The sequence below is a fragment of the Osmerus eperlanus genome, chromosome 26 (assembly GCF_963692335.1).
Source record: "Osmerus eperlanus chromosome 26, fOsmEpe2.1, whole genome shotgun sequence".
Classification (NCBI taxonomy): Eukaryota; Metazoa; Chordata; class Actinopteri; order Osmeriformes; family Osmeridae; genus Osmerus; species Osmerus eperlanus.
The window spans coordinates 7,228,307-7,254,456 of NC_085043.1; the positions used below are offsets into that span (position 1 = coordinate 7,228,307).

At 48.5% G+C, this 26,150-nt stretch overlaps 4 protein-coding genes and 1 long non-coding RNA gene across 13 annotated transcripts in view; 1 reads left to right on the forward strand and 4 right to left on the reverse strand.

Annotated features, from left to right (window-relative positions):
• Nucleotides 1–4,087: 4,087 nt before the first annotated feature.
• LOC134012917 (small integral membrane protein 44-like) lies at nt 4,088–5,084 on the reverse strand. The gene is made up of 2 exons (XM_062452591.1): nt 4,824–5,084; nt 4,088–4,414 (listed from the first exon to the last, which is right to left on the reverse strand). The coding sequence occupies exons 1-2, from the start codon at nt 5,011–5,013 to the stop codon at nt 4,173–4,175; spliced, it is 432 nt and encodes a 143-aa protein (XP_062308575.1). The 5' UTR covers nt 5,014–5,084; the 3' UTR covers nt 4,088–4,172.
• An 823-nt stretch (nt 5,085–5,907) lies between these two features.
• LOC134012911 (uncharacterized) lies at nt 5,908–8,070 on the reverse strand. The gene is made up of 2 exons (XR_009928649.1): nt 7,375–8,070; nt 5,908–6,326 (listed from the first exon to the last, which is right to left on the reverse strand). It is a non-coding gene; the product is annotated as an uncharacterized LOC134012911 (long non-coding RNA).
• A 660-nt stretch (nt 8,071–8,730) lies between these two features.
• On the reverse strand, nt 8,731–11,365 carry dohh (deoxyhypusine hydroxylase/monooxygenase). 2 transcript variants are annotated; one of them, XM_062452292.1, is made up of 5 exons: nt 11,222–11,365; nt 10,419–10,693; nt 10,127–10,203; nt 9,556–9,808; nt 8,731–9,373 (listed from the first exon to the last, which is right to left on the reverse strand). In XM_062452292.1, exons 2-5 carry the CDS (start codon nt 10,690–10,692, stop codon nt 9,069–9,071), a joined length of 909 nt encoding a protein of 302 aa, XP_062308276.1. In that variant the 5' UTR covers nt 10,693; nt 11,222–11,365; the 3' UTR covers nt 8,731–9,068. The 2 variants fall into 2 exon arrangements, with proteins under 2 accessions (XP_062308276.1, XP_062308277.1); XM_062452293.1 differs by lacking the exon at nt 11,222–11,365 and adding an exon at nt 11,047–11,195.
• A 188-nt stretch (nt 11,366–11,553) lies between these two features.
• Nucleotides 11,554–17,201, forward strand: lrrc40 (leucine rich repeat containing 40). Its single transcript, XM_062452291.1, has 15 exons — nt 11,554–11,714; nt 11,821–12,002; nt 12,286–12,359; nt 12,534–12,663; nt 12,888–13,011; nt 13,327–13,469; nt 13,596–13,768; nt 13,900–13,990; nt 14,786–14,831; nt 14,942–15,050; nt 15,264–15,371; nt 15,627–15,737; nt 15,928–16,005; nt 16,229–16,414; nt 16,648–17,201. Exons 1-15 carry the CDS (start codon nt 11,570–11,572, stop codon nt 16,751–16,753), a joined length of 1,806 nt encoding a protein of 601 aa, XP_062308275.1. The 5' UTR covers nt 11,554–11,569; the 3' UTR covers nt 16,754–17,201.
• Nucleotides 17,202–17,332: 131 nt separating this feature from the next.
• lrrc7 (leucine rich repeat containing 7) overlaps nt 17,333–26,150 on the reverse strand; it is a 45,118-nt gene continuing 36,300 nt past the window's right edge. For 4 of the 8 annotated variants that reach the window (XM_062452285.1, XM_062452283.1, XM_062452287.1 and 1 more), the window contains 5 exons: nt 24,032–24,148; nt 22,660–23,460; nt 22,425–22,520; nt 21,057–21,114; nt 17,333–19,650 (listed from right to left, as the gene is read on the reverse strand). In XM_062452285.1, coding sequence (XP_062308269.1) covers nt 21,103–21,114; nt 22,425–22,520; nt 22,660–23,460; nt 24,032–24,148 — 1,026 coding nt within the window. In that variant the 3' untranslated portion in view covers nt 17,333–19,650; nt 21,057–21,102. Of the gene's footprint in view, nt 19,651–21,056; nt 21,132–22,424; nt 22,521–22,659; nt 23,461–24,031; nt 24,149–25,446; nt 25,594–26,150 lie in introns of all 8 variants that reach the window. The other 4 variants (XM_062452290.1, XM_062452286.1, XM_062452289.1 and 1 more) reach the window with 3 other exon arrangements.

A 26,150-nucleotide genomic window follows, 5' to 3' on the forward strand; every position in this document is an offset into this window, starting at 1 on the left:
CTACACTACCATGCAGTGCTCCATCGTTTCCATCCTCTCCTCATGGTCATGTGACATCATTCTATTGGGTTGTTCCTCTTGGTGTCCTGCCTGCATGCCTGCCTGCTTGTCTGTCTGTCTGTGACTGTCTGCCTGTCTGTCTGTCTATCTGCCTACCTGTCTGCCTACCTGTCTGCCTACCTGTCTGCCTACCTGTGTGCCTGCCTGTCTGCCTGTCTGTCTGCCTGTCTGCCTGTCTGTCTGCCTGTCAAGTTGTATCCCCGCCCATCTCCACCCCATCCCTCCTCCCTCCACCCCATTCCTCCTCTCCCTAGAGAGTCCATCTGGACCACATGCTGACTGGACAGGGGGGAGTGGCCAGACGAGAAGGTCAAACCACTCTATGGGACAGTTTTGGATTTCAGAGCAAATCTTAGATAGGGAGAACAGAGAGAGAGTTGGCCTCATTCATCCACACCAACCCCGTTCAGCTACAGGTGTATCTGCATTGTGTGTTTAGATAGTTAGTACATCTGGTGTGTCTGTCTGTGTGTGTGTGTGTGTGTGTGTGTCTGCTGTGTCCGTATATGTATGTGTCTAACTTGGCTTGAGTCTGAAGTTCATGTCCATTTAAAGGCAGTCCACAATGACTCATGTCTCTCCGTCGACAATAATGAGCAGTTCAGAGACAGTGACCTTTTGGTTTCTCCTCTCTCATCCCCCTTTTTCTGTCTCTCCTTTCTCATCCCCCTTTTTCATCTCTCTTTCCTAATTTGTACTTTTTGAACCATATTTCTTCTGGGAAGTAGTCAGACTGCCTTAGCCCACCGAGCTCAAGTCTATCACATCACGGTTCAGGGTTAAAAGGAATACATGTAACTGTAAATGTAAATGATAACTGATGTGCTGGGATGGAAAAATTGAGTATTAAAGAAAGGCACAGTTAGTGATAAGAATAAAACAAATAATTGTTATATATTTTATTGACTGATAGGAGGCAAAGAAAATAATTAACAGCTTATTAGTTTTATACAATGTATTTAGTCATGAGATTTAAAAAATAAATGACATTTGTTGCTTTTGGGATTCCCCTGTCGAGGTTCAATTTTCCCTTCACAATAAAAGACCCTATGTGATTCCTTGCACTATGGATCTCCAACCCTCATCCAGTCTCCAGAGACTAAGATTGCAGTAATGTCCCCCCCCCCCTCCCGCCTGCCCCAACTCATCCCACGTCCAATCAGAGGCTCCACCGGTGGACTGAGCCGATGCCCACCACATGACCACATGTGTAAACAAAAGCAACAGCCAATCAAGTAGTCCGGAGGATGCAGTTGTGGGCAGACACACTCGGACCCTCTTTAGACCACAGCATCTCAGACTGAGAAGAACAGGATGTCCCAGGGTACAGTTCAGCAGGTCAAACACATTGTCCTTGGACAGGACAATGAGTCCTGGTCTGACGGCCTTAAACTGGAACATATCCATCCATAGGTGTATGTACTGTGTGTTTGTTTGTGTGTGTGTGTGTGCGTGTAGTGGTGGGACGCATGTCTGTTGTGGGGGCGGGTCATTATCCTCAAATGAAAGGGCCATTTCTGTTCTAAAATGCCACCACCCTCTAAACCTCAAACTAAACCGTGTATGCGCTGAATGGCAATATCAACAACTGAAAATACATGTTTCAGACTTTAGATTATGCTCAAATCTGTATGAGATCTCTCTGACAAGGCATTCGATGAAAACAAATTATAGAGTTATAATTTATAGAGTTATAGCTACATCTAGTGGTTAAAAATGTACAAACACATGTTATTGTTCATGATGGTTTATCATACAGACAGAACAGATTGTTAGGTGTTAAATTAATGTTGTTATTGTGCAACAAAGCAGATACAGAAAAGTCTGGGTTCGTAGTAAACTAGTCAGAATACATTGTCTTTAATTGGAAGCCAGGCTGGCCGTCTATTGGCTGGTGTCTTTTGAGTTGGTCTTCTATTGGCTTGGGTCTTTCTTGTTGGGTTCCTATAGGCTGGTTCCATCCTCTATTTCCACAGCTTTGTTATCAAATCCAACACCAATTTCCTCTCTGAAACATAGAACAGAGGCTGTCAGGTGTAGCCTGGCTGCCTGCCTGCCTGTCTGTATGTCTGCCTGCTTTGTCTGTCTGCTAGTCTTTCTGTCTGCCTGCAGGCCTTTCTGTCTATCTTTCATTCTATGTGTCCATCTTTCTGCTGGTCCACCTATCAGTCTCTGTCCTGCCTGTCAGATGCTCATTCATTCTGAGTGTGTGGACTGTGCCCCTCATTAGTGACTCCAACCTTGGAGCCTTCCAGGAGACCAGCAGTGATAAGACCCCGAGATATCGAGGGCCATAAAACTGGAAGGCTTCATAGATATCACTCACTGAGAGAGTGACTTAGTGTGTGTGTGTGTGTGTGTGAGAGAAAGAGAGATAGAGAGAGAGAAAGAGAGAGAGTATGCTTGTTTATGCTTCTGTGAGATGTTGAAACATCAAAACATATCTTCATTCATCGTGAGTCTCCTACACTTGAACCAAATCAGCCTCAACTTGTTCAAACATGTAAATCGGCTAACCTAAACTAAAAGGATCCCTGATGTGGTAGGATATTTAGCTAGGCTAAGATAAGCTAGCCTCGGAGTTAGCCTCACCTCTCCGGCTTAAAGAAGAGTCGCTTGACGATGAGCAGGACGAAGACGACGAAGAGGAAGCCGACCACGGCCGCCAGGCCCACCAGCCAGGGCTGCAGGGTCGTCGTCTGGGAGGAGGACTGTCTCAGGCCCGCTGAGAGGAGGGGAGAGGGGGGTCACACCATGTCAGACGCACTGGAGATACGGTGGATCCATCTTTTCTGTGTTCATCACACAGTATTTATATATTTTTAAAATGTTATCATTTAGCAGACGCTCTTATCCAGAGCGACTTAGAGTAAGTACAGGGACATTCCCCCCGAGGCAAGTAGGGTGAAGTGCCCTGCCCAAGGACACAGCGTCTTTTCGCACGGCTGGGAATCGAACCGGCAACCTTCTGATTAATAGCCCAATTCCTAACCGCTCAGCCATCTGACTCCCAGTATCTTTCTGGAGAGACTAACCCCAGTCCTGTTTACCCCCCCTCCCCCCAATTTTGCTTTGGATAAAGGTGTCATGCGAAGTAAACACATAATGATTGTAGTCAGTCTGTGGGACTCACTCTTCTGTGCCTGGCAGGAGGAGGCAGCCAGGAGGATCCAGACCAGGGCTCCTCTGGACAGAGACATGCCGGAAACAGAGGCTCGCTGCTGGGGTCGGTCTGGCAGGGTCCGGAGGGTTCCACCTGTAGGTTTTACCTTGTGTTCCGTGTGGCTGGGTTCCACCTTGCGTCCTGCGTGACTAAGTTGTTTCCATGGGTGTTTTTTCATGTAGTTCTGTCTGCTGTAGTCAGGCCAAAGTTCCTCGCTCTGCAGGGAACAGAGACCTTTACAACTCAGGGAGGAAAGTGATTGGCTATCTGTTGGTCCTATGTCAGTGTCCAGGAACAGGGGGAATATAAACCTGTGGGCACACCCAACAGACCTGTGGTGACTGTGTCACCTGACCCAGAGGACCATTTCAAAATCAATGTAATTTACTCCTTTTTCGCTGTGTCACCAAAACACAATGGTTGAGGTTTTAGATAAAGTTGAAAACGTAAAAAATAGTGCCATATGTCAGAGATATGGAATGTGAAGAGACCACATCAACATCCCCAACGATTACTGCGATGGATCAGAATGGATCTCATAAACAAAATAGAATTTATTTATTCATTTATTTCCACGACATAAAGAGTATACATTCTCTCAGACTTGTGGTTACCCCGGATTGGAGAAGAGCTCTGATATCAGTTGTCGTGCAGGTTGCTATCAGGTTGTCAGAATAATACACCTTAATGATAACAATAAACTTTTCATGATGCACTACACCAGATGAGTGCGTTTGACGGGTCTAGATCAGGTGAGCTGATAGCAACTACATTAGTCCAATCTTAGTGTTTATGAGGTGTGTCTTCATGCTACAGGAAGGCTGTAGACGAGTAGCAGTTCCAGTAGGATCTGTATATCTCCAGCCAGTAGGGGTGTCCACACCTAACTAGCCGTTCCGGAGGTGTGTCCAGACTCAACGAGTCCATTCCGAGGCGTATCCGGAGTGAGCTAGCTGGTCCTGCCGAAGGCCACTCTGGGGCTGGAGCGCGGCTGGCGCGGCTGCCGTCCCTCGGAGATCACCCAGATGGCGGGTAGGTTCCCCTGGCCGTCCATGAGCACCCGCACCTCCTCCGCCTGCACCATGGCCTCCAGCTCGGCGCTGGTCTCTGGACACCAGTCGGCCTTGAACTTGTCCTTGGCCTCCCAGGGACACGATGTCTCCTCCTCGGGTTGGACCCCAAACAGGAGATCTGGGGACAGAGAACGTATGGGGGGGGGCGTCTGAACAGAGATGCAACCACATCAAGTCTTTGAGAGGTCCAGGGGTTATTTGAGAGGTTATGTAACAGCACGAGGGGTCGGTTAGAGTAGGGTGAGGGTTCCAGGTGAGTTTAGCAGGGGTTTGGCTCTGTGCCAGGATTAGAGTCAGTTTTAAGGTGAGAAGGGATTGAGTTAGGGTGAAGTTAAGTGTTAAGCTAAGTAAGGTTCAGTTTAAGGTTATGGTAAAGTCATTGTCGGGCAGGTGTTGAGGTGAGGAGGGTTCAGGTTAGGGTCAGGTTAGCGTAAAAGTGAGGAGGGTTCAGGGTCAGCTGTTGTGGCGGGGGTCGGGTCACTGTGGTGTTGAGGTGAGGAGGATCTAGTTAGGGTGAGGTCGGGTACCTGCCAGGTCGTGGATGAGGTCTTTGATCAGGTGTCTGATGATGGCATACAGAGCTATCATGGCTGCCAGAGAAGCCAGCAGCAGGTAGATGATGTGGTTGGGCAGCGTCACGGCGTCGCGCGAAGGGGGTTTGTAGTTCTCAAAGAAAACCTCTTCGTTCAGGTCATCGAGATCCAGCTCTTCCTCCATTGCTGACAGCCCTGCCTCGCTCTGCTCCTCCTTCCTCCTCCTCTCCTGCCTCTCCCACGGCCTCGCCTACTCCTGCCTTTGCTCTCCTCCTCCTGCCTCTGCTCTTCTCCTACCTCTGTTCTCCTTCTCCTCCTTCTCCTCCCCTGGCTCTCTACTCCATCGTTGCTCCTCCGGCTCCCTCCAAGCTGCTCCTCTCTGGTAGGAACTCACCGCTCGTCCTATTTGTGGCTAATAAGGTTCTTCTGGGCAAATGCAATTTTGTCGTGGCGTCCAGTTGATGCGATTACCTCGGTTACCCAGTGTACCGTTTTCCCCACCCGCTGTCTCTGAGTTGGTGCTCTCTAACTGTTCTTCTCCCAAGCTGCCATGGCGACTGAGAGCATTAACGTAACGAGGAACAATCTACTTAGAGGACTGGGTCAAGGTCATGGGTTTCCCCGCCCACTAGTACTTACCATGTTTGTGCGTGTGTGGGGTGTGGAGGTGGGTAAAGTTGATGATGATGGTAAACATTGATAATCTCTAATCTCCACGTCTTATTCCATTGGTGGAGACATGTGGCTCTGCTCCATTTCAGAGAGAGAGAGAGAGAGAGAGAGAGAGAGAGAGAGAGAGAGAGAGAGAGAGAGAGAGAGAGAGAGAGAGAGAGAGAGAGAGAGAGAGAGAGAGAGAGAGAGAGAGAGAGAGAGAGAGAGAGAGAGAGAGAGAGAGAGAGCGAGAGAGAGAGAGAGAGAGAGAGAGAGAGAGAGAAAGAGAGAGAAAGAGAGAGAAAGAAAGAAAGAAAGAAAGAAAGGAAAAGAGGCAGTGAGACAGGCAGATTTGCTGTTCAGGCAGTCAGTAGTGGCAGACATACTGACTCCAGGGTGGAGAGACAGACAGACAGACACACAGCAAGACAGTTCCAGTACTTTATTCGAGAATAAATTGTTGTTGTCGAGCACAAATGTAGTTCCAGAGCATGACAGGAGCTCAGACAGGTTTACACTACAGGTTAGGATTAAGGAGATGAGATTGGTTAGCTTCAAACGATGCCAATGTTGTCATCATTATCATTCATCTGTCTTCTATTAAGGATGAAAACTGACTTCATCCCACGTACATGAAATTGTCACACGGTTACATTTAAAGTACCTAAGTACCTAACACTGATCCATTCACTTTAACAGGGGTGGGGAGGTTTAGGTTAGGGGGTTAGATCCTGGACTGTCGGCCGTTGTACTCGACTGGGTCAGCTGACCCATGAGATGACCTTCCATGGTGGGTCATCCTTCCCTCATTCCCATTGGTTCCCACAGTCCAGGGCCCCGTCCAATCTGTGGAAGAGAGGGACATCAAATGTTGCCCTTCTTTACGTGAGGACCTACCCACACAAAAGGATATTTTGTTTTGTTTTCTACTCTGACCCAGGCGGACTTCCCCAGTGCTGAACAGAGACAACAAGATAACAGGATTGCTAATCCTACTGTCAGCTGACTGGTGACAGTTTCAGGAGGGCAGGAGCCACGGCAATGACACCCCGCGTCAACAAAACATAACGACAACATCGAAAGTAAAAACGTGTCAGAGGGGGTTTCACGCACGTCACCAAGCGTAGATCATCGTTTCCATTAGGGTTGTAGTCACCACTGGTCGGGGGACTTTGAGCAAACACTCAAGAGAAGTTGAGGATTACAAGATGATAGAAGAGGATTTGTTTTGATACAGTTGTGGACAAAGAGGCTTAGGGTCTCTAATCCGCTCCACTCTTCCCTTGGTCTTTATCTTTGCCAGTGTTCTATATTGTCCTACCTGGACAATAAAGAACAATATATACAGTACCAGTCAAAAGCTTTGAATTGAATGGGAAAATGTGTCCAAACTTTGGACTGGTACTGTATTTTCAATATAGATTTTCCTATGCAACCACAAAACAATAGGGCTCATCCTAACTCCAACCTTCACCCAACCTAATTACATATAGTCTCTAGTGCAGTGGTTCCCAACCCTGGTCCTCAGGGCACCCTTGTCCTGCAAGGTTTAGATGTTTCCCTGCTCCAACACACCTGATTCAAATGAATGGTTTAAGCAGGCTTCTGCAGATCTGGATAACGACCCATTCATTTGAATCAGGTGTGTTGGAGCAGGGAAACATCTAAAACATGCAGGACAGGGGGGGGGCCTTGAGGACCAGTGTTGGGAACCACTGCGTCTAGTGTACCTGATGCTAGCCTCGAGAGTAAATGCATACGATTCTAGCCTCTAGTGTGACTGGTGCTCTAGTGTAGCTGCTTAGCATTGTAGCCGCTAGCATGCAAGCCTTTTACTGTAACTGGTTTGACCTCTAGTGCAGCCGCTAGCCTCTAGTGTGTCCGGTAAGCTCACTCAGATTGGGACGACTTCCGCTTTGGGTGTGTCCTTGATCTTCTTGCAGAGGACCTGAGATAGCAGAAAGTTCCAGAGCATGAGGGCGAGAGAGCTGTTGGCCGTGATGATACCGATCAATAGAGGGTGCATGCTGTCTGGTCAGCCCCTCCTAGTCTGACCAGGTCTGGTTCTTCTAGGGTTAAAGGAGTCCTGGTAGAGTTCTGGAACTAGACTGGAGGTGTTCTAGAACTAGTCCGGTGGAGTTCTAGAATTTGTCCTGGTAGAGTTCTGGAGCTAGTCTGGTAGCAGTCTTGCAGCATGCGTAGCCAAGTGGCAGCTGTGTTTGGCTGAGTTCAGGGCGGAGAGAGAAGGTCCACCAGAGTGACTCGACAGCTCAGCTCTGAGCTTCACACCGATTGAGACAGATAATCTGAGATCTGAGTCATGTCTCTGTGAACACGCGAGGGCTTCACTCAGTCAGCGGGCACAACAACAAGGTCTCAGCCAACCACACAGCGGCCCTCACAAGCTCTTTGTGTCCCAGACGAGGATGTTCACATGACCTCCAGTCTGGCCTCACCCTGGCTGGCTAATAACAGAGGCCTAGGGTTGCGTACCTCTTAGTCTAGGTTGCTGTGTGCGTAACTGTGTTTGTCTGTGGCTGTGTGTGTACCTGTGTTTCTCTAGGCTTCTGTGTGGACCTGTGTCGCCGACTGCACCTATGTCGTTGTGTACCTGTGTTGCTCTAGGCAGGGTTGTCCTTGGCCTTCTCCTCTTTGTGTCGCTGGCAGGCGTCGGAGATGATCCACACCCAGTAGAGCACGGTGATGGAGGTGTTGACCACCACGATAGCAATCATGATGGGATGCAGCATGGCGGAGGTCTGTGTCCTTCTGAGGTTGCGGTCAGCTGAGGCAATGGGGGTGAGGAGATGTCGAAGGACCCTCCTAGAGGATCAGGACTGGTTCCACCCCCCCACCCCCCCCCCGTCAGAACGCCCTCACCCCAGACACGCTTTACCCAAGCTCCTCCCTCCAGACCCCCCTCCCTTACCCAGACTCCCCCCTCTACAAGATCCTTCCCCAGCCCCTCTCCCCCAAGTTCCGCCCCCTCAACCCCCCTCTCACCTGGTGTGCCAGCGCTCCTTATCCCTCTCCTTGAGGTGGTTGCCTGGAGCGACGCAGCATCGCTAAACCCTCAGCAACACACTGAAGGATCAAGTCCAGTAACAGTCTGTGTCGTCGTAGTAACCAAGGATGACCAAGGATAACCTTGAATTAACCCCTGACTTAACCCGCTTCTTGCACAGAGAGAACAGAAGAATAAAACAGCAGGGACCCTTTTGTGTGGCACTGTTTACACAGTGTTTACAGTCATGAAAGCGTGTATTTATTGATGACGATACAGGATAGTTATAAAGGCAGGTGATTGTCCCAATGAGAAACTGAAACATCCCTGGAAGTGTTCACTTTGCTCGGTCTGAGGGGGTGATGTTAAAAACGATATCTTTCAAATGCCAACTATAATTAAATCAAAACAACATAAGTCCTGAGGCAAACGGCGATGAAAAGGGCAGTGTGAAACCACGCTGGAGCCGTGGACCACAAGCAGCGCTTTCCTCCGCAGAGTCCCATCTTCCCAGTAGTCAGGACTCCTGTCCTCAGCAGAATGTCTTCCTCGGTAGAGTCTCGTCCCCCTACCCCACCCCTCCCTCATAGCCTCGCCAGTCCGTCTGCGTACTGGAACTGCCCGCTGTTCTCGTACCGCAGCATGTCCAGGGCCACCTCACAGCTCTCCTTCACCACGCGCTCCTGGTCGCGCCGGTGCGTCTCCAGCACCTCCATGCACTCCTGCCGGCCGATGGAGCCCAGCGCCTCGGCGCACTCGTGCCGGACCATGGGGCTCTCGTCCTGGCGCTCCAGGGCGGCCCGCAGCTGGGGCACGCTGGCCTCGTGCTGCACCTGGCCCAGCACATAGCCGATCTCGTGGCGGAAGAGGGCGCTGCCGCACTGCAGGCCTGGAGGGCCGGGACAGAGGGAGAAGAGAAAAAAAGGGACAGAGGTGGTGATGTTTTCAGATATTCAGAAGGTCATGTTCAAGAGGGGCTTACACAACTTCACTCTTACGCAGCCTCACTGTCGTCCCCCCCCCCCCCCGAACATCCACAGAATCACCATCTCCCCTTCCTCCCCTCCTCACCATCCCCCAGGGCCAGCACAGCCTCCTTCGTCCCCAGGTTACGCAGGGCGAACATGGCTCTGTAGCGCTCGAACAGCGGCAGGCTCTCGTCCAATAGCTGGTGCCTCAGGTCCGCCACATCCTGCTTGGACGCCGGGGGGGCGGGGTCCACGGAGAAGTAGGGGTTCCCGTCTGTAGCTCCGTCCTCCTTCTTCTCCCCGCCTCCCATCAGCCACTCCAGACGCTTCACAGCCAGCTGGCACGTCTCTGCCACCTAGTGGACAGAAGAGGAACAGCAGCATTGAACACAGGAGGGTTAAGCTCCAGGAGTAGGTGTAGTTGAGGTATTATTGTTGATGCACTGTGCCTGGCAGCTGAGATGTGGTTACTCTGCACAGGGCCTGGTAAATACCGACTGTTCCTTGACTCTCATACAATTAAAAACCTGTTTGAACTGAGCGCTTCTAATCTTTGAATTTTTCTGTACTTCCTATACAGGACATATTTACATGCCACTTTGGATAAAAGTGTCTGCTAAATCAATAAAATGTCAATGTAAAATGGAATGTTGGTGGAGCTGGTTAGGTTGTACCTCAACAACCGGGTCCTCTGAGTACTCCTTCAGCAAGTCTAAGACCTTGGGGTTGCCGATGGCACCCAGGGCCTCTCCTGCGGACCGGAGAGAAACACAGCTGTCAAATACTCTGGTGGTGGAGGTGGGTGAATGAGAGTGGGTGAGTGCTTGGGTGGGTGAGAACTACCTACTTCATGGGCTTCTACAAGATACAGTATGTAGTGTAGTTGAAGCTTGGGTGCATGTGTGAATGTGTAAAGGCTTGACTCCCTGCCTTGTGCAACATCTGGGAGGGGGGGGGGTTAACCACCTGCTTCGTGCCTGACCATGGGGTCCTGTGTGGTGTCCTTCAGCACGGCCTCCAGGGTCGGGATGGCTCTTTCATCCTGCATCTGTCCAAGACAGTATGCCAGCTCGTGTTTCAGCAACGCCGACTCATCCTCGAACGTTTTGCTGATCCAGCAGATGGCTTCCGCCCCGCCCAGGTTCCTCAGGGTAAACAGAGCTCGGAACCGCGTCGAAAGGTCCTGTTTCCCGTTTGCCAGAATCTGACCAACTGCTGCCACCTCCTGGTCGCTCGCCATGCTGTCCAACACACGCACACTTTAATATCTCGCAAGTGGACAGTTAAATATATTAAGGTGTTATGGAACTGTGCTGTTAGATATTGATACGGGCAATGCGTGTGAAAACAAACATTCTTCATAACAAAACGCAAGCGGTTGGGACATAAATAATCTGATGTCTAGCTAGTAGCATTGTGCTAGCACTGCAGTGTTATAGAAGCTGTTATAAAAGGAGTCTTATGAAAGTTATCTCGAATGACGAAACTAACATGCAAACTGTTTCAAAATTAACGGCTTCACGTGGAATCCATGGCATAATTTTGTTAAAGTGAACCGGCTTTTCGATTTGATAACATTAGCTTTAATATTTACCTATGAGAATTAGCACTAGTAGTAACTGCCAAGCCTAGTTGTTCTAGCTAGCGGCATTGAGCTAGCTTGATGTTGATGGTGGTGTATCTAGCGTAGTTAACGTGAACCATTGGAAAGCACATAGCAATTAATCAGCTCTTCAATTTGTAACGAGCCTTGGCATACTAGTACTCACTTCTTAATGTTGATTTGTATCCAACATACGAAACAGACAACTGCCTATCGCCACATGTATTGCAGATGACACACGAATTCTACTTCCCAGTCAGAAATCATGCAATACCAAAATAAGAGTTGGTATAACAGTCAGTGAAAGCTTTTTTTAACGGGCCTTCTAAAATAAGCCAGGAATGTACTATAGCAAACCAGTGGTGCGTACCATTAAAGCCATTCTGAGAAGATCCGCCTTCTACATGGTGCGGTGTCCAAATATTCAAATGGTCCGCTTTTATTTTGAAACGTAGAACAGCGCACAGGAACCTGGATATTATTCCATGAACTGACAGGCCAAACACTAGCAAGCATGTCGCGTTTCAAAAGAGGTGCCAAAGTAGATTCCAAAGCAGGATTCAGAACAGATAAAGAGGAACCGGCGGTTCCATATGGATTATTGAAAACTGCCAGACAAAGCGGTCAACTGAACCTGTCTGGTCGGGGTTTGACTGAAGGTATAGCCAAATTCATGAAACCATGGTAGACATAATTGCATACAATGGAGTACACGTCAGGCAGTTAGCAAGCTAGATTACTTGCATTCTGTTCTGTATCTTCCAGTACCCCAAAGTGTTTGGCGGCTGAATCTGGACACCCCGGAAGAGGCCAAACGGAACGTGACCTTTGGTTCCGATGACCGTTGGTGGGACCAGACAGACCTCACCAAGCTCCTGCTCTCCTCGAACAATCTACAAGTTCTGTCAGAGGATATCCGTTTACTGCCTGGTCTGCTAGTTTTGGATGTAAGTGTTCTCCCGAGCAAAGTTAAAACTTTTACATTTGGTTCATTTAGCTTTTATCCAAAGTGACATTCAAGTGGTGCAAGTAAAGTAGAGAACGGTCTGTTATTTTACAAGCCGGCGTGCAAAAGTATCGACCAGGCACGGTGCAACAATAACAATACCAAAATCTTAAATACATTGCAACAATAACATCTCAACTACAGTGCAACAATAGAATCTCAACTACAATAATAATAAATAAATTCATATAAGTCACGGTTGTCCTACTTTTTGCTTGGGTCAGATCCATGACAACCAGCTAAGCAGCATCCCAGCAGCAATCGGAGAGTTGACTCAGCTACAGAAACTTACCTTGAGGTGCGTAGGTGTTCCACCCACACACATACACAAACACACACACACCCAAGGAACCTTCCATAACTCCAGACGCACAGGTAATCAGTCATGAGGTCTCTGGATTGCGTGGAGGTACAGATGCTTGTGTGTGGGTTCTTGGTGTTTGTGCGTACGTGCGTGTGTGTGTTTGTGCAGTCAAAACAAGCTGAAGGAGCTTCCTGTGGAGGTGTGGTCTCTGAAGAATCTGCGATGCCTTCACCTGCAGCACAACCAGCTAGAGGAGCTGTGTGCGGAGGTGGCTCTGCTCACCGACCTGGAGGAGATGGTAGGAGGGAGGACTGAGGACTCAGGATGGAAGGAGTGGGGGGTGGGGATGAGAGGGAGGGAGGACTGTGGAGGATGGAGAGAGGGAGAGGAGACGGAGGGAAGAGATGATAGGACATGCTACGACAGAGGGGGGGGGGGGGGGGGGGGCACGCAGGCCTGTTGCTCTGCTACCTACTAGGTTTGTCCTGAGTAGCTAAGGGACTGTGTTGTTGTTGTTGACAGGACCTGTCCTCCAACCAGCTGACTTGTGTCCCGGACAGCCTGGGTAACCTGGGCAGCCTGGTGAAGCTCAGTCTGGCTAACAACCACCTGAAGAGCCTTCCTGATGGCATCAGCACCATGAGGAGTAAGACTGTCTGTCTGTCTGTCTGTCTGTCTGCAAGGTTCTGTCTATCTGTCTGTCTGTCTGTCTGGAAGGTTCTGTCTGTCTGTCTGTCTGTCTGCAAGGTTCTGTCTATCTGTCAGCTTGTCTGTGTGCCTGTCTGTCTGTCTGCAAGGTTCTGTCTATCTGTCTGTCTGTCTGCAAGGTTCTGTCTGTCTGTTTGCCTGTCTGTCTGTTTGGTTTGGTGTGTCTGTCTGCCTGTGTCTTTGTTTCCTTTGTGCACTCTGCCATAATGTCACTAAACAGACTGTGTGTGTGTGTGTGTGTGTGTGTGTGTAGACCTGCGCCTGCTTGACTGCACCCACAACCAGCTGGAGAGCATCCCATGCATCCTGGCTGAGATGGCATCCCTGGAGCAGCTCTATCTCCGACACAACCGCCTCCGCGCTCTGCCCCAACTGCCCGCCTGCCGAAGCCTTAAGGTGAGGGGCTCGGCCTGGTTCTGGTCAGAGTCTAGCCTGGTCCTGGCCCTGACTGGCCTTTTTCCGGCCCAGGTCTAGCCTGGTCCTGGCCCTCACTGTCGCCCTCCCGTCTTCCCCCCCTGGCAGGAACTACATCTGGGCAACAACCAGATTGAAGCCGTGGAGGCGGAGCTTCTGGAGCACCTGGGCTCCCTCATTGTTCTAGAACTGAGGGACAACAAGGTGAAGAGCCTGCCGGAGGAGATCTCTCTGCTGCGCAGCATAGAGCGCCTGGATCTTGTCAACAACGACATAAGCACGTAGGCCTATACCTGTTTACCTGTTAACGATGATGTCATTGTGTTTGCTTGCCTGTCAACCATGACATCAACTTGTACCGTAAAGTATAGCCTTGTTGGTAATGTGTGTGTGTGTGTGTTGTGTGTTTCAGCCTGCCCAGTTCTCTATGCCTGCTTCCTCAGCTGAAGATGTTGACTCTGGAGGGCAACCCCTTGAGAGGCATCAGGAGAGACATCCTGACGGTAAGAAACTGCTTCAACCAGCTCCATATCAACACCTGACCATCCATACCAACACCTGACCATCCATACCAACACCTGACCATCCATATCAACACCTGACCATCCATACCAACACCTGACCATCCATACCAACACCTGACCATCCATATCAACACCTGACCATCCATATCAACACCTGACCATCCATACCAACACCTGACCATCCATATCAACACCTGACCATCCATACCAACACCTGACCATCCATATCAACACCTGACCATCCATACTAACACCTGACCATCCATATCAACACCTGACCATCCATATCAACACCTGACCATCCATACTAACACCTGACCATCCATACCAACACCTCACCATCCATACTAACACCTGACCATCCATACCAACACCTCACCATCCATACTAACACCTGACCATCCATACCAACACCTGACCATCCATACCAACACCTCACCATCCATACTAACACCTGACCATCCATATCAACACCTGACCATCCATATCAACACCTGACCATCCATACTAACACCTGACCATCCATACCAACACCTCACCATCCATACTAACACCTGACCATCCATACTAACACCTGACCATCCATATCAACACCTGACCATCCATACTAACACCTGACCATCCATACCAACACCTCACCATCCATACTAACACCTGACCATCCATACCAACACCTCACCAGTACCTCAGAGCTAGTGTCCGAGGACTAGCCCATCTCCTGCACATCATTATTGATTGAAAGCCCGCCTGACTGCAGCTCTCTCTTCTCTCCAGAAAGGCACCAACGAGCTGCTCAGATACCTGAGAGGGCGACTAAAAGGTAGGTGGATCACGAGGTCACGCTGTCCGTCGGCCTGCGGTGAGCCCTGATTGGACATTGCGTCTGCTGCGATTGGACGAGAGGTGAGCTGTGATTGGTTTGTTTTTCAGAGGAGCCAGATGGGCGTCCAGGGGAGGGGCCAACCACTGCCATGACCCTGCCCAGCCAGGGTATGGTCAACCTCCACAACGTCCGCACTCTCAAGACCCTCGACTACAGGTGAGGATAGACCACCTAAGTCTATGGTACTATATGTACCGATTGACCAGTCATACATAAACAATGAACAAGTATTGACTCAAATACATACCTCAGGCTACAGTTAAGTATACGCTAATGCAGTCCACTAGCAGCCGGTATTGGACGACTGTAGATTATTTTTAAGCTGCGGAAGAACCCACTTCCTGTTGTGAGACGGTGTTGTGTGTCCAGTGGGAAGCAGGAGGTGTGTGTTCCCGACGAGGTGTTTGATACAGTGGGGGGAGAAACCGTGACAACGGTCAACTTCAGCAAGAACCAGTTCACTGCTGTGCCACCCAGGTAGACACACACACACACACACACACACACACACTGGTATAGTCTCACACACATACGGTACACACACACACACAGACAGGTATTTTAGCACACACTAACCACACACACACTCACAAACACAGGTTTTGTGACGCACACACACACACACTTACGAACAAAGCTATTACACCACACAGACACACAAATTACACAAAATGAATATGCTAGTTTTGAATCATGTGCCCTCACACGTGCATCTGTGCATCTGTCCTCCAGGCTGGTTGAGCTGAAGGACTCGCTGTCAGACCTCAACCTGGGATTCAACAAGCTGCCCTGCCTCTCTCTGGAACTCTGCATGCTGCAGCAGTTGGTGCATTTAGACCTCAGGTAACAACATCCGCACAGTCCAGAGCTGGGCTTAGTGTTGAGTTCAGCTCCAGTCCAGAGCTGGGCTTAGTGTTGAGTTCAGCTCCAGTCCAGAGCTGGGCTTAGTGTTGAGTTCAGCTCCAGTCCAGAGCTGGGGATGGTGTTGACTCGGCGTTGAGTGGATGTTTTGTTCGTCTTCCTCACCTTCCAGGAACAACCTCCTCACTGCCCTGCCGATGGAGCTGGAGGCCTTGATGAAACTGAGGAGCATCGTCTTGTCTTTCAACAGGTTCTCTCCCTCCACTTTCTCTCTTGTCCTCTCTGTGTTTCTCATGTCTCTTTCTCTCTCCTTTCAATTCCTCCTCGGTCTCTCCTCTGTCTCTCCTCTCTTTTCACTCCACTGTCCTCCAAAGGAGGCTTGTCAACGGATGTATAAGTCTATCCTGGTTCCCCAGGCTTTGAGTGCTTCCTCCAGACCAGGTCAGTAACAGGCTCCCTCCTGCTCCGCCCAGGTTCAAGTCCTTCCCGGAGGTCCTGTACCGCGTGGTTACCCTGGACACCATCCTGTTCAGTAACAACCAGGTGGCGGGGGTCGACGCGCTGCAGCTGCGCTCTCTGGGTCTCCTGTCCACCCTGGACCTGTCCAACAACGACCTCATGCAGGTTCCCCCCGAGTTGGGGAACTGCACCAGTCTGAGGTAGGCTCCAATCCCACTATTTTGTACCCACAAATAAGGGTACAATCACATCATTTCCCATTGTATCAGCCAATCGAAGAAGGTGAGCCAATCGAAGAAGGGTCCCACCGCATTTTGTCAGGGTCATGTTCCATTGGTTTGTAATAGTATCAGTCATATCCCACTGCACCAGTATGTTACGGTTAAATCTCTCTGCTCTGTGCCACTCTGTGTGGCACATCTCTCCTTCATAGGGCTTTGATGTTGGACGGAAACCCGTTCCGGAACCCCAGAGCGGCGATTGTTGCCAAGGGGACCGAAGCTCTGCTAGAGTACCTGCGTAGCAGGATCCCGGCCTAGCCAATCAAATGCAATCAGCTCAGGAGAGGTTGTGAATGACCAACTCGTTGTTTACAAGACCTTTTGTCGAATGAGAAGTTCTAATCGCATTCCAATCCACAAACTCACTCAGTACGTACCTATTTTTCTAGCGGTATGTACACTAAATCCAATGTCCCAAAATTTGGGGACAAATGTTTTAACCGACTGAAAATCTATGGTTCTGAGTGTTTTGCCTGTGTGCCTGTTCACTTTAGAATGTGTTCATCATTGAAAGACAATCTTCCACCCACTGCAGATATACTGACATTTCACACTGGGGATTATTTTGGCTTGTCCCAATGAAACGTCATGTGTTCATGTGTGCGTTTCTGCATGCAATCCATGTGGTGATTTGTGATGTAGTGAATGTCTCATGTCTGGATGATATGTGTGTTGTGTACACATCCAATAAACATCAATCAGCTGACGCATTTTTGGGAACACTGTTGTCTCTCTGTCTCATAATGATGACCTCACACTTAGCTTAGCAAGGTCCATCTCTATCACACTGTTGTCATGCAGTAGCACTGCTTAGATACGACACCAACAGACAGCCCACCAGGAAAATAACAATGGTGACATTTTTCTTTTTATTATTTGTACAATAGAGACTTTAGTACATTATTGAAAACACCTCTTATATACTGAAAAACTGTTCACCCAAAGCTGAAAATGGCTCTGGTATTTGTGGCACATATGTTTTGTCCATTTTATACATATTTCTGTAAAAATGTATCTTGAGTATGTACAGGTAGTCTGCAAAATGCATTCTTATCACATGATATAATATATACTTCGGCAATTACATTTCTTTGTGTTACAGAAATAAAACCGGAATAATTTAAACTTGCATGTGCAAATAAATAAATTGTATAATAAACTTACTGAATCTGTCCCAACTAAACTGAATAGGTCTCTTTGTAAATCAAATTATTTCTCACACAAACAATGAAGCAGCAGTCATGTCCAGTAAGTCTTTATACTGCAGAAGCTTAGAGAACATTCAGAATTTATATGAATCAATTACTGTAGTTCAATGTGTTTTCATTCACATTTATTTACATCAATACTGCAATTATACTGAGAAATACTATATATTAACTTTTATATCTAATTGTATTTCAAACACATACAAAAATGACAGTTTATATATTAATATACATATATATATATATATATTATATGTGTGTGTATTACACAAATTCACAATTACAGTATAAATACATTTTATACATATGATGATACATTTTGTGTTTTCCGAGTCATAAGTATCCATTCTCTTTAATTATCCTTATAAAATCTGATAGTTTAAGCAAAGCTTAGGTATATCAATATATTATAAATAATTACCTGAAACATTTAGTAAAAATAATTATTATATTATCAAACTTTCTGTTTCTGTTACAATGTCTTTGATATTTAAACTTAAAATTGACTGGATATCTCAGTTCCATGCATCATTAGCTGGACAGGGAACTGGTACATGTGGGAACTTTAGGTGCTTTTGTTAGCTCAAAATGTCACATTTAATGCTACATTTGACCAAAATAAAAATAAAAACATAATATATATATGTATGTATATATACATACAGAAACTATATATATACGTGTGTATATATATATATACATATGTGTGTGTTGAATTAGGGTTCATGGGGGTTCATGGCACCAACTATCATAATTAGTCACCTGTCTCGTTGAAAACCTTTAGAAAGAAGAGGGGGAAAATGTGAGAGGAACCCCTAAAATCGACATTAAAACACAGATAATGCCTTACTTAAACATCACAGGATAAAGCCAAGCTTTGTGACAGGGTGAGATGGTGTTTTGTCACAAGTGCTGTTATTAAATATGACATAATTCACACGTGAATACCTGCCTAGCAACGTCTTTCTCAAAAACTTGAATTTGAAATGAGATTTGCTTCAGTAATTGGTTTTCTATGAATTGGTCAAGCTAAGCAGTGAAGCGTAACAGAGATTAAGCATTTCCTTGAACACAGCGTCCAGCTATGTGTAACAGGTATTTGTCCTAACAGCAGGTGGGGATATATCGGACAGTCTGTAGTTCATAGTTCCAAAATACTCTGTGAGATATTGCTTTAGCTCTTTCCAGTTGGCACAAACACGTTACTAAATAAATGTCAAAAATATAGCACACAGACTGCAGTGACTCATTGGGTATATAGGTAAACAGTTTTTTTTTTACAACATAAAATATATGGTGGTAAGATCTATTATCTTAAAAAAAAAAAAAAAAAAAAAAAGATTCTTCAGAATCTTCCTTTTGGTAGAAAGGGTCTGTGAGCTGGTAGGAAGCGTAGTTCCCACCTGTTTTCAATATTGATGCTAGTCCTCCATTAGTCCCTCCTGGCCCGCTCCAGTGCACTTGTTATGTGTGGAGGTGTTGTACGTACACAAGGCTAGACAGTGCCGAGGAGCGTGGAACTTCTGAACCACTAGTGTGCTTTAATGCTCAGAGAGGAAAACGAAAAGCTAAAACTGAAAAGTACAACAAAAAAAAGAAGGCTTTATAAATAAGGTGTAGAAGAGACCTGCACCCACCTCCAGTCTGGGCCGTGAGAGCAGCTCTACGTCCATGGGTAGTCAAGCAGATATGTTTCCTATCGTACATTTGGCACTCATATTTGCCATTGGTCCAGCAAATGGCAAATGTTTGTGATCCTAGAGTAAAAACTGGGCTGTACACAGTTCCGCAACCCGCAGGGCGAGAAAAATCTGTTTTTGTCATTTTTTATAAAAATATCTAAATTGTGCTCTCTCTCAAGATAACCAAGTCCACAGTTTTCTGGAAATTCTTCAGAAGAGACACTGCAGTTTCATGTTCCATGTGTAAAAAACTATGTCCATCGGCCTGTAGGGTAGAAAGGAGGCAGAGAATGAACCATGTTGGGGGAGGGGAGGAAGGGAAGAGGGGGGGGGGGGTCAGCGGAGGCGTTCAAGGAGGGGGAAGGCTGGCAGGAGCCCTAGCTGAGAGGAGATGGACAAACACAGCACTGTCAGGAAGGAAAGGAGGAGAGAGAAAAGAGAGATCATGCTGGAGACGACCATGCTGCAAAGAGAGAGGGAAAGAAGCTGGTCTTTAGAGGAGGGTCCTTCAGCTAACAGCTGTATCTGTGGAGAGAGGAGGAGCCTGCGGCAGCAGGCCGTGGCAGGGGGGCTATTTCTAGCACACATTGAAAGCCACACAGATACATGACACTGGCCAATAGCCGGAGGGATGAAGGGACAGACAGACTGGTCCTGTCCCAGCCCTGGTACAGTGTTTTGGACCATTGATCTATAGACATAGATCTATGAAAGATAAAGACAGTCTGGACTGGATGTGAAGGCTGTAGATGTTCAACTGGCTCTAGGACCCAGAAACATCTGACCGGCAGTCTGCCACTGACCAGAGGACAGCCAACAGGGGCCTCCAGTCACTGAAATGGTCACAGTGAAGACATGGAGCTGGAGTTCTGAACTGTTCTTGATTAACTACAGGACTACTAGACCACCACCGGACTTCTGGACTACCATACTACTGGAATTCCAGGTAGAATTCCAGGTAGTTTGATAGTCCTGGACTACAGGACTATCAAACTGCTGGATCACTCAACTACCAGACCACCAGAATACTGGAATACTGGACTACCAACAGGGCGAATGGGCTACTAGACTATGGACTACTTGACTACCAAACTACCAGACTGCTAGACTACCAGATCCACCGGACTACCAGACTACCCAACTACTAGATGTCTAAATTACAGGAATACAGACTGCTGGAATACTAGACTACTAGAGAGGATGTAGGATTACTAGACTGTGGACTTCTGGACAAGCATGGTGTCCTTATCTGAGGAATCAAACATAAATTGGAGGTGAGGTGGGAGGGGGGGGGGGGGTCTAAGAGAGGATTTGTACATATGGTATGAAATCACCAGAAAAGACCAGATTCAATCGTGAAACATCACAATGAGATGTCGGGAGGGACAGTAACTATAAAGACTTTCACCAAGCCGATAAGGTTCTAACAATGGAAAGACGATAGGACACGCTTGATACTAAACCACCACGGACGTATTCGATTGGGGACTACTGCGTTTGGGCAACCCATTCCCGATGCTACTAGGAGAAGTCAAGCATGGATCATAGGTATCAGAGCATGCTCTGTGGGACTGCCTCATGCACAACCTCCACCGGCACCATAGCAACGAGAAGACGAAGAGGAGGATGAGGATGGCCGTCAGACAGACGAAAGCGTGGGAGTCACATTACCTTCAGGATCTTGTCTCCCGGCTGCAGCAGCGACGAGGCCGGCCCATCAGGCTGTACCCTAGTGACAAAGATACCCTATAAGTCAAAATGATACCAGGTTAGGAACACAAGTTGAGGAGCACTTAGAATCTTTGCCTTTCTGCTTCCTGTTTTTTTTTTTTTTTACTGAGCTCTGATCCGACTCACGTTCTGATGACTGTCGCTTTAGTTGCAGTGAGCTCCTAGGTTGCACACAGGTCAAAGTGACCAGAGGCAGCTCTGGGTTCTGAGGGTCAAAGACAACTAGAGGTAACACTATTTCTGCGGTCTCGAGGGAGACGCAGGCGGCGACAGACCCACTGGGAAACATGTACTTGTGGTTCCTCCACTAAACACAAGTATCAGAACGGAAACTCCCAAAATAGACCTACGTCAAGGCAGAGATTATAAATTCACCAAAATGAATGCATGACAAAGTGAGGTGTTTGTTTTACATGGCTAAACAGTTACAAACTCAGCAGGCCCTGTCCTAACCAGAGGACCACTGCTGTGACTCTCAGGCCCTGTCCTGACCAGAGGACCACTGCTGTGACTCTCAGGCCCTGTCCTGACCAGAGGACCACTGCTGTGACTCTCAGGCCGGGGTTGGGCCGAGAACATTCCTAGAACAGGTTCTTTCTTCTTGTGGAAGAAACATCTCATCCGAGGTACTTGCAGCATTAATTTCACCAATACGGGGTCCACCGAGACAAACAAACTTTAGTACAACTTTTTGGAGAGGGTTCTTCCTCAAGCACAACAGAATGACCCTTTCGGAAGCAGGGATGTATGTCAGTCATTTAGTCACAACAGCAGCCTGCTAATACTGTCTGTTTTCTAATCCCCGGTTCATGCCATCTGGTTTATCTTACAGAAGCCTAAGTAGTGCTGCCTGGTTAATACTGCAGAAACCTGGTTTCTATTGCCTGGTTTAGACTGCAGCAGCCTAGATAGAACATTGCAGTACCTGGCACTGGCAGATGTTACCATAGCAACTCTGAGGCAGGCCATCCAGGAATGTGATTGGCTAGTCCCACAGCTAAGAACATGAAGCACATTGTCTACTACATATCACACAGATAGAACAGACAGACAGGCAGATGCAGACAGACAGACAAAGATGCAGACCGACACACAAAACAGGCTTATAGATAGACAGACAGACAGACAGACAGGCCAATTTATGGTTTCACAATCTACATTGTGATTAATTATGTAAATCTCCCCCAAAATTGTCTTGAGGTGAAGTACAAGTCGGCCGAAGCTGTAAGGGTGCATGTCTAAGGAGGCATAAATTGTCCATTCACAGGAAGACAGGAAGTAGACAGATGGGTATTGAGCAGGCCTTACCAGGTCAGAGGGCTTGAAGGGATTCCCCTGGCCACTGAGCCCTCCTGAGATACTGAAGCCAAGCCCTGGGTTCTTCTCTATCCTCACACACAGCTGCTGCAAAACACAGAGCACACACACGTTAATGCACACTCAGAGACAGACAGATGGAGATGCAGACACAGAAACAGAGAGAGAGAGAGAGAGAGAGAGAGAGAGAGAGAGAGAGAGAGAGAGAGAGAGGAATATACCCCACCTGCTCCTGGAAACCGTCCATGCTCTTCTGTCCTTTGGTCTGAAGAAGGCAGCGTGCACTCTGGGGTCTAGGGTTAGTGGTGATGGCCTTCTGGTACTGGGGGTGGTTGGAGGAGGTGCCGGTCTGGTACTGGGGGTGGTTGGAGGAGGAGCCAGTCTGGTACTGGTTGGAGGAGGGACCAGTCTGGTATTGGTTGGAGGAGGTGCCAGTCTGGTATTGGTTGGAGGAGGAGCTAGTTTGGTATTGGTTGGAGGAGGGACCAGTCTGGTACTGAGGGTGGTTAGAGGAGGAGCTAGTCTGGTATTGGTTGGAGGAGGAGCCAGTCTGGTATTGGTTGGAGGAGGGGCCAGTCTGGTATTGGTGGTGATTGGAGGAGGGGCCAGTCTGGTACTGGGGATGGTTGGAGGAGGAGCCAGTCTGGTACTGGGGGTGATTGGAGGAGGGGCCAGTCTGGTACTGGGGGTGATTGGAGGAGGAGCCAGTCTGGTATTGGTTGGAGGAGGGGCCAGTCTGGTACTGGGGGTGGTTGGAGGAGGAGCCAGTCTGGTACTGATTAGAGGCGTGTATAGCCATGGTCATGCTAGGTTGGTACTGGGGGTTGGCTGAGGGGGATATGGCCATGGGCAGGCCCGCCTGGTACTGCTGGATGGAGATCTTGTTTATAGCCCCTTCGTACTGCTGTTCCCGTGCCGAGCGGTGTGGGGGCGTGGCCGAGGCTGAGGTCACTATCATGGTCTGTGATTGGTGCGGGACGTGGCCTGCCTGTGGGTAATTCAGCCCGTTAGGCAGAGAGTCAGGAAGCTGAAAAGATGCAAATGTCTGGTCTTACAAGATGGCGAAGGACACAGATGAGGTGCGGCGTGTGACGGCATGTCAGCACACACACATGCGCACACCTACACACTTACACACACTTACACACACTTACACACACCTACACACTTACACACACATACACACTTACACACACATACATTGTGGTCTACAATCTGGTCTTTACCCTTGCGGAAACAAAGTGCTAGCTTACAGGGTTCCTCAGTTGTTTGAGAACCCTGAAAGGAACCCCATCATTTATTAGTTGATGGGTCATGATTTTAGATAGTCAAAACCTCCAGCATGATGGAACACTCCCACACCAAATGAAAGCCGGATAGGACAGTGAAAACAATGTTGCTAGGGAGACAGGGTGAACATGAAGCATTGTTGCAGTGAAACCAGCTAGAACCATCCTTGAAGTCAAACACACACCTCTCTCTCTCTGTCTCTCTCTCTCACACACACCCAGTTCCCAGCTGTGAGATTTGAGGAAGCTAGGCTGCGAGTGAAATGCTGACGAGATAGCGTGGCCATGTCGCCAGGGGGGTGTACCAACCTTCTTCATGATTTCAGGGGGCACATCCCTGCGGCCCAGAGAGTAGGGCGCCCACTGGCCGCTGCCCGGCGCCCCCTCCTGGCCGTTGTCCAGCATGCCGCCCTGCTGGGAGGGGCTCTGTAGACACACACACATTCAGAGGGGCAGCTGGATCACATCCTTGCCCTAAACCCAACCCCATCCTGCCTTAACCCATGACAGTGCCCCCAACCCTGCTTTAATCCCAGTGTTTCACCTCAACCAAGACCCTGCCATGACCCTGTCCTCACTCCAGCCGAGACCCTGATTTAATAACCCAGACCCCTACACCTAACATCCAACCCCAACTGTCACCTGACCCTAACCCAAAGTCTGAAACGTAGCTCACCCTGACCTGTGACTGAAAGAACAGGAAGGAAACAGGAAGCAGTTGCATCATGCTGCTGCTTCACTTCCTGTGGAGACCCTCATCACCTGTCTTCTCTTAAGGTGCTCCAACCCTGTTCCTGGAGAGCTAAAACTGTGTAGGTTTCTGCTCCGACCCCGGGTTGGAACAATCCTGATTCAACACTTCAACCAGCTAATGATTAGAATCAGGGGTGCTCGGTTGAAAGAATGCCTACAGGTAGGTAGCTCTGCAGGAACAAGGTTGGAGTTCCCCAAACTTCCCGACACGTCTCCCCTTTCAGCCTGCGTCTATTCTGCCAGCCACCACTAGAGGGAGCCAGCCACCTTCCAGAGCGATGACACCACAGAAGAAGCAAAGGAGACAGCTGACACATAGACAAGACACACCAGCTGACAACGAACGACACAGCTGTTGCCTAGGTGACACACACAGCGCAGGTAGCTGACACACGCGGAGCAGACAGGTGTCACAGAGACGGCGTCGGTGTGTCACGCGACAGGAGGAGATGGATGTGGGTGTCTGTTGTGTCAGTTGTTAGCTGTATCAGGAATGCTGTCTCTAATCGCCATCTCTGGCTGTAATCGGCCACGTCTGTGGCAGTCGTCATCATCAGTGTCAGTTATAATCCTCTGTGTGTCAGTTATCATCCTTGGTGTCGGTTCCCATCTCTGTCGACCCTCCTCCTCTCTCTTGGTAACGCTCTCTGTCACTCCTCATTCTCACTGTCAGTATGAATCTGTGTCAGTGATTCTTCCAACTAGTCTGTGTGTCGTAGTGACATTCTGTATCAATACTGCCTCCCTGCCCTGCCCAGGATGCCTCCAGCCTCACACCCCACAGTTGCTAAGTTATCAATTATCAAGACGTTATCAAAATATATATATATCTATCTGGAAATATATGTATGCATGCTTGAATATCAATCAAAATCACAGTCAAAGGCCTGTACAGTAACCATAGTAACATTACTACAGTGACCTGAGTGAGCTAAGGAGATTGTCTGTCCTGGTTGTGATGTCATACTCACGTTGAGTAGAGGTAGCCAGTGAGAAGTTTGGTTCTCATGCTTTGTGTTATTGTAAAAGTTTATAGTCATGCTTCTGCCGGCATGCGATGCATAGCCTCCCGAACACAGCATGCCAAAGTTTACTGTGTTGTGCTTAAGGACAGCGCTCTGATTGGAGGAAAACAATCACATGACATGAGTGAGTGGGGCGGGGGGGGGGGGGGGGGGCGGGGGGCGGTGGCGGTCAGGTGGGTGGTGCTGTCGCCACGGAGCTTGACAAACAGAACAACAGCACAGAGTTAAACAGTGACCCAGACACGTAGACACATTAGTGAACACAGATATACATCAATACTGGCACGGCGTCCTGCTGGTGACTGATACAACACATCGATGTCGACTACACACATGACAGAGAGGTCAGCGAGACAGAGCCGGTCGACTCCTGGCATTCAGACTCGACTTCTGTCTGGGAGACCTTTCTCCAAGGTTGGAAGGTAAGTACAGTAAGTATTACGCATTAGTCTCGCAAAGTAGATACAAGGTCCTCTCCTTAACATGAGATATTAGGGACAGTTAAGAGATGGAGGAGAGAGGAGAGCGAAAAGAGAGCCGCAAGAGGGAGGCGTGAGGAGAGAGAAAGGACAGGAGAGAGGAAGCCGTCAGTCGGTCAGCGTCGTTACCATAGCGACGGCGGCCGTGGGCAACGGCTCAACGCGGTCGGA

Excerpts from the sequence above, each read along its gene's own strand:
- LOC134012917 (XM_062452591.1), bottom strand. The coding sequence starts at position 5,013 with ATGGAGGAAGAGCTGGATCTCGATGACCTGAACGAAGAGGTTTTCTTT. Across the intron at positions 4,415-4,823 it reads CCTCATCCACGACCTGGCAG|ATCTCCTGTTTGGGGTCCAA; the intron begins GTACCCGACCTC and ends CTCTGTCCCCAG.
- dohh (XM_062452292.1), bottom strand. The coding sequence starts at position 10,692 with ATGGCGAGCGACCAGGAGGTGGCAGCAGTTGGTCAGATTCTGGCAAAC. Across the intron at positions 10,204-10,418 it reads CATGGTCAGGCACGAAGCAG|GAGAGGCCCTGGGTGCCATC; the intron begins GTGGTTAACCCC and ends TCCGGTCCGCAG. Across the intron at positions 9,809-10,126 it reads CAGAGGACCCGGTTGTTGAG|GTGGCAGAGACGTGCCAGCT; the intron begins GTACAACCTAAC and ends TCTGTCCACTAG.
- lrrc40 (XM_062452291.1), top strand. The coding sequence starts at position 11,570 with ATGTCGCGTTTCAAAAGAGGTGCCAAAGTAGATTCCAAAGCAGGATTC. Across the intron at positions 15,051-15,263 it reads CTCAAGACCCTCGACTACAG|TGGGAAGCAGGAGGTGTGTG; the intron begins GTGAGGATAGAC and ends TTGTGTGTCCAG. Across the intron at positions 16,006-16,228 it reads ATCGTCTTGTCTTTCAACAG|GTTCAAGTCCTTCCCGGAGG; the intron begins GTTCTCTCCCTC and ends TGCTCCGCCCAG.